This window comes from Parasteatoda tepidariorum, chromosome 9 (genome assembly GCF_982258835.1).
Source record: "Parasteatoda tepidariorum strain Cologne lab strain chromosome 9, Ptep-v5.0, whole genome shotgun sequence".
Taxonomy (NCBI): domain Eukaryota; kingdom Metazoa; phylum Arthropoda; class Arachnida; order Araneae; family Theridiidae; genus Parasteatoda; species Parasteatoda tepidariorum.
The window spans coordinates 60,521,523-60,538,196 of record NC_141763.1 but is presented as its reverse complement, the minus strand read 5'-3'; the positions used below and the strand labels follow the sequence as shown (position 1 = coordinate 60,538,196).

The following is a 16,674-nucleotide window of genomic DNA, read 5'->3' as shown; positions in this document are numbered from 1 at the left end:
TTAAAATTCTCAAGGACCGTGGGAACCCTGGTAAGTTTTCAAAAGCATCATTTTGATCATCAGTCCATGTGAACGATGAATTTTTCTTTAGCATCCTTGTGAGGGGTTCAGCAATTGAAGCATATCGTGTTATAAATCGGCGAAAGAAACTTGTTAAGCCAAGAAAACGACGCAATTCATCTTTGGTCTTAGGAGCGGGGTATTCAGCAATGGCAGCAAGTTTTCTTGGACCTGGTCGTATTCCATTTTTATCAATTACAAATCCCAAATACTCAATATCTGACATTCCGAATTCACATTTAGATAGCTTCAGTGTTACCCCAGCTTTTAGCAACTTTTCAAGTACTTGTCGAAGCTTCACTATCATATCATCAAAGCCGATCGAACCGAAGAATATATCGTCAATATAACATGATACACCGTTCCAAAGCAAATCACCCAAAGCTAATGACATCGCTCGCTGAAAAACAGGTGGTCCATTCGATAAGCCAAAAAACAAACGTGTAGGCTCATAATGTCCATCAGGAGTTGTAAAAGCTGCCTTTCGTGAGGATTCTTCATCCATTGCTATCTGATTAAATCCTTGACATGCATCAAGGATGCAGAATAAACTAAAACCAGACAGTCTTTCAAGCAAATCATCGATGCAGGGTAATGGAAATTTGTCCTTAATAGTTTGTGAATTTAAATGTCTGTAATCAATTACCATACGATGATCACCAGTTTTCTTAGATACAATCAAAACAGGGCTACTGTATTCAGAAGAACTGTTACAAATAACACCCTGATCTTTTAATTCTTGAACGATTTCTCTTAAAACTTGTCTCTTGTAGTTAGAAGCTCGGTAGGGTGAACGAGAAACAGGTTTACTACCTGGTGTCTCAATGATACGCATTATAGTATTAGTAATGCATCCTAGTTCATCTTGTTTTAAAGCAAAACACAGCCTAAATTCATTTAACAAATCGCATAAAATTTGCTGCTGTTCCTTATTTATTGATGGTCCAATTTTAACACATTCTCTATCGATAGGATTTCGCACAATTTCTTTTGCTAATAAAACGGCTGGGGTTGAATCCGCATCTTCTTTAACCATTGAATTGTAACTATTTTCAGATACCAAATTTCCTCGCAAGATAACACGATTTTTCTTTAATTGTAATTTTACGCTACTAGGATTCACGACGGGCACTTGGGATTTACCATCGTGGATAGCAAACGTAACATCCTTGCTTAGACCATCTCGATCACTGCAGGAAATAAATCCGTTTTGAGATTTGCATGCACTGAAGACAGTTACCAATTGAACTGTACGCGGTTCAATCGCGCACTTTTCGAGAGTCTTCAACACAACCCTATCAGGCATTTCATTAATCTGGAAATCATGCAAAAAATCCAGCTCTTCCACGTGAACTAACTTGGACCTGCAAACAGTTTGATTATTAGTTGTACTTCGACTTGGCTCTGTTTGTTTGCCCTTGGCGATATTTTCTTCTTTCAAAAACTTATTGTTACTATATTTATTATTATACTGAATATGATTCTTAAAAACATCTTTGAGTTCAATAAATTCATCTACCTTTTCAGCTAATGTATAGGGTGAAATTATATGGGTCCACTGATCCAAGTAACGTTCTCGTATATCTGGCGGCACCCGAGCTTTCATTCGAACTGTGATGATCAGGTCTTTTGAACTCTCAAAACTACTTATTTTAAGTCCTGCAGTCCACCCATTAAAATACGTTTCAAGCTCGTGGTAATATTCTTTCCATGACTTTCCATCAGTATTCTCATGAGAATAAAAAAGCTGTCTAAATTTTTCAGGACTTAGTCTGTATGGACTGAACTGTTGAGCGAATTTAATTATAATGTTAAACACCGAGATGGTACTAAAATGGCTCATGTAGATGCCCTTAGTCGTTCACCAGTCGAAGAAAGAATTTACACACACCGTTATTCTAAAAACTCAAAATCTAAATCGTACACAAGAACTGCTGTTGCCAAAACATGGAATACTAAATATGCAATAAGAATATAATTAATGTTCACGTGCACACTTTTGCACTTATTGTCGACTTAAATTAAAAATAAAACATGATTTGATATGTATGTACAATATTGATTATTGAAAAATGAAAGACATAATTGATGAATATGGATAAATCATACCTTGATACATGATAAAATAACATATTTGGAGAAAATGCAGTAAATATATTTTATCAAAGAAATATTGCTCATTAAATACAATAGAATTTGCAAAAGAATTTAACGTGCATAAGTTGATAAATATAGATGCATAAATTGGCTATATTATCAGAAAATAAATTGGAATGTAATTTAATTTAACTTAAGTAAAAGTCTGCGGTGAAAAGTTCTGTGAATTTAACTTGAGAGTCTTGAAAATAAAAATAGAACTCACTGGGATTGAGATGTTTCCCCGCAAAAGGCGGAGCACTTCTTCATTTTTGAGCAATTCCTGTAATTCTTTGACTAATGACACTAATCGGTGAGCAAGTTTAGGCGTCGAATTTGATGTTACTCGAGGGCTCCTTCTGCTGGGGCGGCTCTCGCACCCAGTAAAGTTAGCTGTGTGGTTTTTGTAACAATTACAGCATTTTGGAGGCGTTGTTCTGTCTTTGTTGCATTCATGAAACCTGTGGTTTTCAGCGAATTTTACACACCTTGCAGGTGCATTGCAGTGGCTTTGCGTATGTCCATAATTTTGGCAGTTGTAACATTGTATAGGTCCTCGACCTCCTCGTTATCGTTCGATTTTGATCGGGATCTGCTGTATGTTGTTGACTTCGAATACTCTATGGTGATTCGCCGTTGATGTTAAGATTATAAGAAAAAGTGGTAGGAGCCGATAGGCCTCTCCCATTCTCTTCTTAAACTGTACTATTTTAAAGGTGTCAATATTATTTTTCTGTAATTCCGTATTTATGGCATCTGTATCAAAGTCCACAGGCAGCCCCCGAACCAAAACCTTAATTAATCTGGCTTGCAGTGTTATTTCAGATTTGTTGGGCGGATCTCGTACTTTGTCGGTATTCTCCTTAGGTTTTGTTGTCGGCAAGATAGTGGCGTCATCTGTTGAGTTATGTTGGCTAAAAGAAGGACAGCTGTTTGGAGAAATGAGTGTAGAAATATCTTCAATTATTTTGACTGCATTTTTCTTTTTCTTCTTCTTTTTTCTTTTCTTTGCTGGTGGTTCTGTATTATTGTTAATATTGATGACCGTGTCAGTTTCTGTATTCGGTGTTGTTTTCAGGTTTTCATCTTTATTTTCCATGGTTATGTCTTCAGTGTTCGGATTAGTTTCAGTCATTATTGATTCGACTTGAATGGATTTTTTATTCATCTCCTTGTTTTCTTCTGCTTGAAAGTTTCTCCTCTTCCATCTGACGTGATAAGCTGCATTTGTCAGTTTTAGGAAATATGAGTATTCATAGTCTCCAGGATAACTTGATCTTATTTGAATGAGCCGTTTGCTAAGTAATTTATCCAAGCGAATCAGCTCCTCTGTATCAAACTGAGTGTAAAACTCTACAAGATCGTCAATATGTTCATGTTCAACTGATGAAAAATATCTTTTTGAAATCCCACAAGTAGCAATGATTTCTTTTAATGACGTGGATTCTTTACAATGCGACGGTGAATTACGACCAGAGAGTGAGACCTTTCCACTACGAGCTGTTTTATGATACGGCATGACTTGAAAAAACAAAATGGTTGGCTCAAAATCGAGACATCAAAATGGTCAGTAGTCAGTATTGTTTCTCCCGACTCAAGAACTTGACGAGAACAAAATCAGTATCACTCACCTCGTAACGTTCAGGATAATCAGCATCAATTCAGCATGACCGGCATCGCAAGGGTGAAGAGGACATCAGTAGAGCATGATCAGCATCAGTTATATGACCGCAAACGCATCGACTGCAATATCTAATCAAAAGCATTGATTGCTTGATATGTAGGAAATCTCGGCGTTAAGCGCGAAGCACTTCTAACCGATTCATCTATACTGTTTTGGCATTTCGACTAGATGTCATATGCAGTTCAAAGTTCTAAAATATGATCAGATAATAAGCCCATGATGAGGTGAGGCATGAGTGGATTCAGTAGTACATCAGTTGGATGGGGAATTCCCCTGGATTAAATTCGTGAGAAGATGCAGCACATCTTGGTCCTTCAGCAAGTCTTTGAGTTCACTGATGAGGCTAACAAGTCTGTGTGCTGTAGAAGTAGGTGTGTCCTTGGTCGTTTTTCTCTTTCGACTGGGGCGGGCCTCACACCCAGTGAAATTTGAGGTGTGGTTTTGCATGCAGTTGCAACATTTAACTGGGGAATCTCGGCTCTTTCTGCACTGAAATGAATAGTGCCCTTCGGCACATTTCATACATCTTGGGATGGAGGAGCGTTGAGTGTGACCGAAATTCTGACATCGAAAACACTGCAGCGGCCGTCGGCAGCCGTGGTATTTCTCTATGCTGATTGGGATCTGCTTGATGCTCTCAATATGGTAGATCATCTCGTGATTGGCTAGCATTGGCATTACGATGAGGTACAGGGAGAGGGGCCTAAAGGCTCCACCCACTTTCTTCCTAAACTGGACAATTTTCAGGATCTCGATGTTCCGCTTTCCTAGTTCAAGGGAAATTTCATCTGTACTAAAATCATCAGGGAGGCCACGGATGAGGACTTTAGCATTTTTAACTGGCTGAGCTTTTTCTACTGGAGTGGAAGGCTCTGTGGCTTTGTTGGTAGTCTCCTCCGTAGTTTCTGATGCAGTGATGTGGTGGATGGGCTCCAGCATGAAAAGAGATTCCGAAGGAGTGCAGCATTTCTGGGTCATGGGTGGGGATGAGTCATCATTTTCCGTAGCTGCGGTAGACTTTTTCTTCTTCTTTTTTCTCTTTTTAGCTGGTGGCCCTTTGTTATTTCTATTCAGGGTCTCAGGCTCAGAGGCTGAAGTCACTTCTTCTATATCCATATTCAGTTCTTTACTGGAAGGAGTTGTGATAATATTTGGAACACTGAGCTCGGGAACGGGCTCAGTCTCTATTTTATTTGTAACACTACTTTCTGGAATGGTCGCAGGGATTTCCGCAGTCTCAGTGATAGTAGTCTCCATTGTAGTTGAGACAGTTGACTTCTCTTGGCTCGACTCAACAGTTTGAATTGCGGACACCGCTGCGTTAAAGAGTTCGTTGTAATATCTACTTGGTGTTGAGGTAGAAATCTATCCGATGGAATCTCGCAGCTTACGAAGTTCCACGATATCAGTAGTTTGTTCTAGAAGAAATTTTGAGTAAAGTGCGTAATTCATAGATCTGGCCGGTAAAAACCTTCTGTCGATCGAAAATGTCTCATCTAAATCTGATGTTGGCATGCGGCCGGAAGGAAAAACCTTTCCGCCGCGGGCAGTTCGGTGATACGGCAATGTTGCGGAGCAGAGAAGAAACACGTCTTGTCTCTAGCAAGGCTTGAGCTGATCTTTCTCCCCTCCAACGTCTAGTCAAAAGCATACCTGCCAACTCTTCCGGAAGATTTTATTTTCATATTTAAAGTGGTAGCAATACTCAGGTTATTCCAGTTAATTTCTTGAATTATAATGATAATTATAAATGAGTTTGACCACCAATACATATAAATAATTACAATAAATATTTAAAAGCATAATAGTCCTTGCTCAAGCGAATTTCAAGGGGATCAAAATATAAATATATTTTTGAGTCAGATTGTTATTCGTTTATTGTTTTACAACCACTCTGAAAATCCATTCTCGGAAAGATGGCAGGTATGCAAAAGTTTCAAATAAATTGGTAACGAATTAATAAATAAAATTTGTAAAATAAGGATAATTACGTTTTTACGTGGTACACTTTTTTCAAAGTATCACCTAGAGATAACTTCCTTATCTTACTTTTTATCTGGGCACTTCAGCCGCTAAGCGGCCCGGATCCCATTTATCGTGAAGTATTATGTTACTGATATGTTGACATACACCAACAAAACTGAATTTTATATCATGCTTTGAATTTTCGATATATAGTGGTAGTAAAATTATTTAAAATGAAAAATATTAAACTTAAAATAACTAAAATTTTGTTACCACCGGAAAATATTTCATTAGAAAGGGGAGCAAATTCTTATGAAATTTTGGAGATATAATGACCCGTATTTTTTTTTAAATTGTTATCACACATTTGCAGTCCTGTGTGCTCATTTAAAAGTTCGGCTTATAAGAGAATAAAGCACAAGCTAGAAAAAGGGCATTCAAAAATACGAGATTTAAGGCATAATTTGCGCCTGCTACCCAACGCTAAAAAGTATTTCGCGAAACTACAAAAACAGCGTTGCCAGAGGGGGCCCGATTTGAATATTTAGAATTCTAAATATTCATTAAAGATTTCATCGTTTGATTCTCTGACGACTTATCAATATTAATTGTTTGGTCGATTTCCATTGTTTATTTTCATTTAATATTACTTAACGTTTATCCTTGCTTTTTTTCTTCTTCAAAAAAGCTGCCATTTAGCATGATTTTTATGACATTAATAAGGACAACTATTACCCTTCGATCTTAGTTTTAAAGACAGGATTGATTCCGTTAAATGACCACCTGATAAGGGAATTAAGAACGATGTCATTGGTTGCGATAGAAACGGCATGTAATTCTTGTCATTCCATGCAAGGTCTTTTCTAGAAACAATGCTTTTCTGACAGGATAATTAAATGTGCCCTGTTAAAATTTCAAGACTTTTTAAAGAATGCATTCTTTTAGAAGATAAATTCCCAAGCTTTTTTGGATCACCACCCACTTTGCATGACAAAAAAAAAAAAAAAAATTCAAAGTCCTAACGATACAAGAAATAAAATAAATGAGATATAAAAAATTTTGTCCCATGTTAAGTCTTTTAATATTTTTTGTTATGATACCCTTTTATAAACATGCATTTAAGTAAATGAGGTAATGATTAACCCTTTCGCGCCGACTGTCACAAATACGTGCCAGCATAAAGCCGAATCAATCAGGTTATAAAGATAAAACTGGTAATCAAAGTAATTCTTCAGCAGTTTATTTGTGGGAAGAGTTATAATTGTTTGATTTATTTAATTCACCATTACTTTGTTCAAAATAAACTATTTAGTTATACTTAGATCTAACAGTGATTATATATATGATTAAACTAACAATAATTAAAGTAAAAGCAAAGTAAGTCTCTCAAATTAGCAACGACTACATTTAAGTTACCGTTTTTTATTTAATTACATCCTGATTCTGATTTTGTACGAATGCTTTCCTGAATCACCCGTCCCCAAGGGGTTAATTTATGTAAACGTCTTATGGTACCAATTTTAATAAAAGCAACTAAAAGTAAAATTTTTAAGTCTTTTCATAAAATTAAATTTTTAAATTATGTTTATATTTTATAACCGTAGTTAAACAGCAGAGCCAATTTAGTTGGTTTACGACTACTAATTTTCAATTCCGTAGCTGGGTAATTTTGAACCTAATCCAGAAGACAAGGGAACTCCTGGATCAAGTATTTGGAGAAATTTGCCTTCATAGAGGACTTTTTCATAAAACTAACCCGCATTTACTCTACATGGGGAGGAAAAGCAAGAATAGTTATTTAAATATTATTTTTCTTTAATATCATATAATGTGAAATAAGTTATCTTGTTTATGAAAGTGGTCAATTCTCCCTGCAATCGATCTGGATTTTTTTAGTACAATTAATGCTGATTAACTCATATTTCGAAATCAAATCAGAGAGTTATTTTTTATGTGCTAATAAAAGAAAATCCGAAATTAGATATATTATGATAGTATTCATTTGATAGTATTCATAGCAGTGTTGGCTCAGGGTATACAGCACTACCCTTCCAATAAGGTGGGCCGGGTTCAAATCCCAGCGATGGCTGGTGAACACGAAGTCTACCCCCCGGCTCGCACCGGTCACAGTGATGACCACAGTTCTAGTCTGATTTTAAATCTGGGCACCTCAGAAATTCCTCAACACTTTTTTCATAAATTTGCAACTGCAAAATTTTACATTTCCGCAGTTGTTTTTCAGAATGGGTTAACGAAAGCATCTTGTCCATCAATCTTTAGAAAAATGTTAATTTTCTTAACTGGAAATGAATTAATTCCGAAGGAAGGGGATAGAATACCGAGAATAAATATATGGAAAATAAGTTAATTTTCTCGATTGGAAATAAAATAATTCCGAAGGATTCAAAGAAGTTAAAATACCGAGAATAAATATATGGAAAATAAGTTAATTTTCTTGACTGGAAATAAATTAATTCAGAAGGATTCAAAGAAGTTAGAATACCGAGAATAAATATATGGAAAATAAGTTAATTTTCTTGACTGGAAATAAAATAATTCCGATGGATTCAAAGAAGTTAAAATACCGTGAATAAATATATGGAAAATAAGTTAATTTTCTTGACTGGAAATGAATTAATTCCGAAGGATTCAAGGAAGTTAGAATACCGAGAATAAATATATGGAAAATAAAAACAGTTGTTGAGTTAATTACCTCCCATTTATTGAACGTATTGTTTTGTCAGCAGCTTTGTAAAATAAACAGTGACAGTCGCCTCCGATACCACATGAATACGGTTGAAGAAAAGAAACAGCTGCCATTGTTGCTACAGCTGCATCTGCTGCATTTCCTCCTTGCTTCAGAATATCTGGAAAATATTCAGTGTTTCAATTAAACCTTGACATATCTTACACTAAATAATAAAATTTAATTCCAATGATACCGCGCTCTATTTAAATTGAATACCTGCAGAGTTAAGTAAGACTATTTAACCCTTGGACGCTGAATTTTTATTAAACATATTTTTCATACTTTTTACATTTTGTATTAATTTAGGTAAAAATAAGTGGAAAATTTTATTTTTAGCATTTGAATAATTTACGGTTATGAAATACAGTCAGTGTCTTTTTCTAATAGGTGTTAATTCCGAAAAATAATTTTTCAAATTCAGACTTATTTGCAGTTATTTAGTTCAAAGAGAAATAGTTATTGATTTTTGAAATTTCTTTAATTTTCAAAACTAATTTGGGTTACATTTTTGAATACAAATAAAAAAAAATTTAAGCTACTTTTTTGGATTTTATATGTTAATGTAATTATAATTCCGATGGATTTTTCCGACTTATATCTTTAGTAACTACTAAGTTGTTTTTTTATAATTAAAATATACCAAAATATTATTTTCGCTTGTAATTAAAGAGTGAGAAATATATATATCTATATATGAAAGGGACGTAGGCGTTCCATCTGCGACTAAGAGTTATGTTTATTAATATTGTTTATTTTTTAAGAAACGTAAAGAAAGTTACAGTTGATCCAAAATTATAATGATCAAAAATTTGGTGAATCGTAGATTTGTTTTAAACATATGAATTGATATTTTGAACTCTTAATACATTTTGAATTAATTTAGCAGTCGGTGTCTTTCTTTGAAGATAGTTTTTCGTTACTTTTGTTAAGAAGATAAAAAAAAAATATCACAATTATTTTGTTACTAGTTTCGATTTTCGGCGAAACGAAGCACGAGTTTAAAGCGCCTGATTTGGATCTGTAATCCTAGTTACAGTTCTTTTAGATTTTAGAAATATTAATGTCAGCTCCATTTGTACCACTAGGCAAAATATTTGAAGACTACGGCATTCCGTATCTAATCCTAATTCTGAAACCAAAAAATATATAATGTGAGAATATATATTCTTTGCTGAAACTATGATCCTGAAAGAGTTTGCGAACCTTTTCCAATCAATCATCATGGACATCTAGTGGTGTCGTAGCGATTGACATTGTGGAAGTTAAAATGCAAATGGAGTAGAAAAAAGTTGTTTTGCCACGAAGTTATGACTTTCTTTTGTATCATGGAGAGAGATACATCACTTCAGATGTAGGCTGCTGTACGTCGTAATATGATGACTGGCAACATATAAAATTGGAAGAAACCATTTAACATTGCTTAGCTGCACTGTTGGACCTTGTAAAAGAAGTTAGAGTTTAGCTATACGCTGATGAGGATAATCCGTTTTTAGATCGCGATGTATGTCTTTCTGGTGCAAGAAGCATCTGGCTTTAGTCAATTTTGCAGCTGCTATATCACCGGGATGGCGAAGGGTATGTTAGTATTGGTCTTATTATGGAGAGATAAAGAAGCATGTTCCAACCTTAAATTTTATCTAAACTGGATATTTTGACATTTAAATGGTGCAGAAAATACTTTACTTTTAATTTTGGTGTCGTGATTATCTCACGAAAATTTGGAGTTCAAGATGAACTCTAAATTGGTTGCTTTGTTTAGAGAAGGGATGACATCATCATTAAATAGTATTAGCTAATTGCATTTGTGCATTTTTTCTTGTTTTCCGGATGACGAGCAATTGTGATTGCTGAGCATTTACATGAAATTTCCATTTTAAACACCAGTCTTTAAATTTTAATTAAAATTTAAAAGGGCATTAGGAGGGTCTGGGGCTATTACTCTCTGGGCACCGATATTTGGGTGATACTTTGCTTTGAGCACCTGCAAAGCTCAGTGTTAAACCCACTGGAGAGGTGAGGCAGGGAGTTATTGTATGTACCATTTACTCCTTCATTTTTATTTCTTTTCATGATTTGTAATCCCATTTTATGATTTTTGTTTTAAATTATATACCACCACACCCCATTTGTGCTTCAGCGATTTTATCTAATTTTTCACTCAGACGAATGAGCTAAAGCCCCTCGCGGGGCTGGTACTCAGGTAATCTCACCGAGGCATAGGTATGCAGGGGTTTTAGCAATAGTAGCTATTTTATTTACCATCGAAATTCTTGAACATATTTACAAACAAAGAATATTGTACTTTATATAATTGAATTTTTATACCATGAAAGCATATAGTAGTCACTGGAAAAAATTTCTTAGAAAAACTGGATAAGCAATGAAGACTGTTGTAAATATATTTTAAAATTAAAAGAAACTGGCAAGTCAAAGAAGATATAGTTTATTTTTTTAAAATGTTTTATAATTTTGTCGTTTTTTTAATTTTGGTTAAGGGATTAAAAAAGAAATAACTTTTATTTTAGGCTAATTAGAATGATGTATAACTTAAATTGCTTCAATTTGGCTATAAAACTACAAAATGGAGTATTATTCCATAACCATTCAATTATTGATTTTTCAAACTAAATTTTAAGCGGTTTTTTATCATCTCAAATGGCATGAAAAACTAGATTAAAATTTTAAGAAATCTGAAAAATCGAATAATGTAAATATTTTATATCTTACAATTCAAGAATTTATCATCATTATATTAATTTTAAAAAAATGTCTTTTATCTAAATTCCTCATTATATTACAGATTCGTCTTTGAAGAATCGGAGGCTTATAGCTTCCCGTGATTGAATTCTTTAATTTAAAGAATCATTCGAAGGATATGAAGAGAAATCCGACAGATTAAAATATCATAAGAATAAAATTTTGAACCGTTATATCGGTTAAACTATAAAACCCAGATTTTAAAAATTTTTGGAAGGTAAGAAATCCGAATTTAATGGGGGGGGGGGAATATACCAGAAAAAGTGCGTTTTTTGGTCAAAATATGCACATTCTGCCAAGGTTACATTAACTGCTATGCATATGTTAGGAGATTTCTATGAGATATTCCCAAAACACTTTACAGAATGAAAATTCGATCTACCAAACAAAAATTATAGGGTTATTATTATTTATTACTTTTTGCTGACTGTACTAGTCATTGAAACTTTTATCAGTAGTGGCTGATAGTAACGGACAATTTTAAGGAGTAACTTTAAGCAAATTATTCATCGACTTTTAGAAAGAACTTTATATTGGAACGTAATAAAGAAAAGTTCAATATTTGACGTGAATTGGTCAGACTTTTTTTAAAATGCATAAAATGCCAACTTATACGAATTTTTTTCTCTTTATTACTACAGTAAAATTCACTATTTAATCCTTTTCCTTTTTTCCTTGCACTGTAGTCAGTCTACCAACACTAATTTAACACATGTTACAACCACTAGAAATTTGAAACAAATTTTTTTTTAAATGTTTAGGAGCCACTATTTTTAGAACATACTGTGCACCTGAGAAGCTCGGGGGTAATACCTCCAGGGGAGGCGAGGCAGTCTGCCGCAAAAACCTCTTCTCTCTCTTAAATTTGTTTGTTTAATCTCGCTACTTCATTTTAATTTTCACTTAGTAAATGTTACTGAACCCCAACTTTCACCATTCATTTGCGCTTCGGCGATTTATTATTTATTCCCACTCAGATGAATTAGTTAGAGCCCCTGGCGGGGCTGATGCTAAGATAACCACCACATATGAGTATGAGAGTTTTTAGAACAACAAAATGCTAGAGTATATCACTTTACTCAGGGATGCTAACTGCCGCGCAATTGTTTCATTAAATTGGTAGCGAATTAAATTGTATGACTTGTAAAATAAAGATTATTACGCCTACTCTTTTAAAAGTGTTAGTTACTATAAGGTTGCAACTTATATAATACTTTGAATTATTGATATGTAGTAGTTGTAAAATTACTTAAGACGAAAAATACTTAACTAAAAATAACGCAAATTTCGTTACCACAAGAAAATGTTTTTTTTTTTTTTTTTTTTTTTTTTTTTTTTTTTTTTTTGTAAAGCGTAAGAAGTTGGCATCTCTGTTTACTTAGAATGTACTGTCTAAAAGTCGTGTTTGTTCATGTCTTGCCTGACTGAAACTTGCCACCGAAATTTTCTGTTCCGGAAAGTGTTAATGTGTAATTTTCAGTTTAATACATCAGATATAAAATATTTATTACCACTACGATATATAGATAAATAATTCAGGGTTGCCAACTTTCTGCGCTGTTTAAGAAAGTTTTTTCTAGTGGTAGCTAGGTTTACGTTTTAATACTTTGTTCTTGGATTTGTAAATTTGTTTTTAAAACTATTTTCCACACCGCTGTATGCAAATGATTCATAAATTTATACAAAACGCTACTTTGTACAAGTTTCCTCGTAGTATGGTTTTAAAAATGTTGGCAAAATTACTTAAATCTCTGACAGCCTCAGTCTATTTAATAGTTTACCACGCGATAAAATATATAGCAAAAAGCATATTAGTTGGCAGTCCGGATAATTTTAACAAGCGTATAAAAACCAAAAGAAAACGTTATGTTCTAAAGAAATTTTATACGATTTTATTTATAACGGTCAAATGTATTGTTACTTAGATTAGTAAAGAACTTCAGCAAAAAAGGTGTAAGGTATACCAATTCCTATATTCGTTGCAAGAGGTTGGTCTGAACAAACTGCAGCATTTCTAGTGACAAGAGATGACTGTTGAGCCCAAACATCCATTTCGACTAGATCATCAAAATTTCTTAAAGTTAAGTTCTAAAATAAAAATCTTAAATTAATACAGAATTTTCAAAATTTATAAAAATCTATATTAATGCATCGATCTTAATTGAACTTCAAAATTATACAAATTATAGACTGAATAATCTGGCCTGGCAAGGATTATATAAGTACAAAATGTTGATAAGAGCATTAAGCATACTGTTGGAAGTAAATTACTTTTCTTTCTGGTAGAAGATTTTATAATATGAAGTATTTCGTAGGGGTTCAACAATTAGTAAAAGTACATTGATTCATAGCTAATAGATTTATGCGATTACATTCACCTTTAGTTATAATAATTGATTTATATACCTTGATTAATTACATAATTCGATTAATAATAATAAAATAAATTAGTTTTCAGCATTTAACGACTTTTTTCTCAGTGACACATTTACATTAACGACAGTGACGAAAGATGTGGAGAAACGAAGACAGGCGTCGCTGGTTTAATAATTTTGTAATTACCACCACACATCGTTTATCAAAAACAATATACCTGTATTTTATTTTATAACACAGCCTTTCCAATTCTGAATTTACGACTATCAATATTCTACTCCGTAACCTTGTAATTTCGAACCTAACTCAGAAGACAAGGGAACTCCTGAATCAAGCACCGAGACAAACTAGATTTCATGCAACGCTTTTTGATGGGGCAAATCCGCATTTGCGTTGTACGGAGAGGAAAATCACGTAAGCCTCCCATGGTTAGCCTGAGAGCGAGGGGATTTTAATCCATGATCTGCCTACCACTGAAAATATTTTACGTCAGCACTATGGTCGGTGCGAACCAGGAAAAGAATTCGTATCAACATGCCGCCGCTGGGATCCAAACCTGGATCGCATCAATAAGAGGCGAAAGCTCTATCCCCTGAGCCACCGCAGCTCCGACATATCTGTATAAAATTTTTATTAAAGCTTTAAAAGATAAAATAAGATCTTAAGAAAAGAAATTTCTTCCAGTATTTTTTTAAGCTCCACTGGTAACCAATTAATACTTATTTTTGATCTCTAAACTAATGTACTTTATTACAAAAATTCATTACTCGTAATTAAAAGCAATTAACGCTTACATCAAATCAATTTTCATACTCACGAAATTTTCATTTCTCAATTTTCAAAATTACATAATGTAAAGAAATTAAAAATGGTTGTCCAAAACTCAAACACTGGTTCTAAGATTTGATATCTTGTCTTCTGTATTGGGTTCAAAATTACAAGTATGCGGAGTTGTACATAATTTGCCTTAAATCTAATTATATGTATAGACTGTTATAAAATAAAATAAAACGTTTTATTCTATCGTAAAGTGGAAACAAAATAACTTAAAGGCAAACTTTTTATTCAGGCACCTAAAAAACTAATTTAGTGTATATAATATCCTTCAAAAACCGATTAATATACTTCTCCCCGATGTCCAGGGAGAAAAAAAATTTCCGTGTCCCGTTTTTGATCGACTATCTTTTTCCTGTTTTTAGTTCGAATCTTTAGTGCGTGCAGAGAGGAAGACGGTGCATGACCAATTCCGAGCAAAAAAACTATGATTATATACCAAAAATGGAAACAGGTGAAAATAATTATTGTATTGATCGGTTATCGTCTGAGCACGTTCTAGAAAATTTAATATTTAAGCATGTATCGGAAACCTTTTTGTGCATTGTAATATTGTAAATATACCAATAAGATTCAAAAGGTGTGGAATGATAATACATAGCATTTTGCAAAACTTTCAGCTTTTCAATTTGCGTAAGATAAAGTTTAGCATTAATAATAAACTTCATATCTTTCTGATGGAAACAAACATAAACGTTCATCATAATTCATTGTAAAGCAGGATAATGCTAAAAATGCAAAGTTCTAATGTTCAGGAAAAAATTAGCATTAAAATCATGCTATGACAGCTTTTGTATTTTTGTAAGGAGCATTTGCATTTTATGGAATACAAGCTAGCATTAATTCTAACTTTTGTACCGCTTTTAATAATATTCTCGGCTACAGTGTAAGTCGGTAACTGTAGGAATATAGTAGACACAAAATTGTAAGTACTGCAGGCTCCTCGCTTTTTCGGATAAACTGAATAGTTGAGATAATGACTATATTCAAAGCTAGTTGAGGAAATACTTGTGAAATAATAATTAGATCAAGCGGTTCCAAACTTTTTTTGGGGCAGGGAACCCTATTTGATTGAGCGTCTTTTGGCGGAACTCCGCATTTATAAGTAAAATTCATTAGCGCAGCTGTAAACATACAAACAAACAAAAAACTACTAATTATTTTGATACTATTAAACGCTAATAATGAAATTTTTTCACTCATCGTTCTATTAACACGTTCACACTGGGAAAAGTGAAAAAACTGGTACGGGAAAAGAGAAAATACTAGTTAGAAGAACTATTTCAATATTAGAGAATATTCGGGAGGCATCCGTTAAAAACAATTGGTAGTTATGGACTTTTATTATTCCCGAAAAAGAAACTAAAATTTATTGTTACCAGTTAACCCGTATCAGTTATTGTTACGGTGCGCTGCCAAGATGAGACAATCTAGCGTGACACACCGGTGGGTCACCCCGGCGTGAACGTGTTAATGATAGTCTAAAAATTAAGGTTTTATGCAAATAGTTGAATTCGTCGGTTTCGAGCGGCGTCTAGTCTAGTTCTGAATTTATTTTTGATGTAATGCATAGGCTGAAAATGAATAAAGTATGTTGAATCATAATTTTCAAAAAAGTTAGTTTTCAACAATAAACAATGAGAACGGTAAGTTATTAGAGGAATATTATTTTTTGATTCTCAAATTGGATTATTTTATTTGGAATCGAAAAGTTCACTGAGAAATACTAATGCATACCCTCCAACTTATGAGGATTTTGAAAATAATTCTTTCTAGTGGTAGCGAACCAAAGTAGAAATTTTTAAAGCAAATGGATCTCTCATAAAACTTTTATCAGAACTTAAGAATCTAGCCATATGGCCTGCACTTTTATAAGTAATAGTGGACAAGTAACGCTAAAATTAATTTTTTTTAAATATTAAGACATTAATTTTGCTACCGTCTGAAAAGAAGATTTCTGAAACTACGGAAATTCCGTAGCAGTTGGAGGGTATGCTAATGCAATCTTTCATAAATGCATATTCTTTTCATAATTTGTTTGACCCTTTAACGGGCCCTTTATTTCTAGTAAAGGTAAATTAAAGTATTTTTGGAATTGAAATTGTTTTAAGAA

The 16,674-nt window shown here is 33.6% G+C and overlaps 1 protein-coding gene across 1 annotated transcript in view; it reads right to left on the bottom strand.

Moving 5' to 3' along the window:
- LOC107436708 (uncharacterized) overlaps positions 1–16,674 on the bottom strand; it is a 52,890-nt gene that overhangs the window by 32,428 nt on the left and 3,788 nt on the right. The window contains exons 2-3 of the mRNA XM_043043330.3: positions 13,316–13,439; positions 8,559–8,712 (exon numbers count right to left, since the gene is read on the bottom strand). Coding sequence (XP_042899264.2) covers positions 8,559–8,712; positions 13,316–13,403 — 242 coding nt within the window. The 5' untranslated portion in view covers positions 13,404–13,439. The remainder of the gene's footprint in view (positions 1–8,558; positions 8,713–13,315; positions 13,440–16,674) is intronic.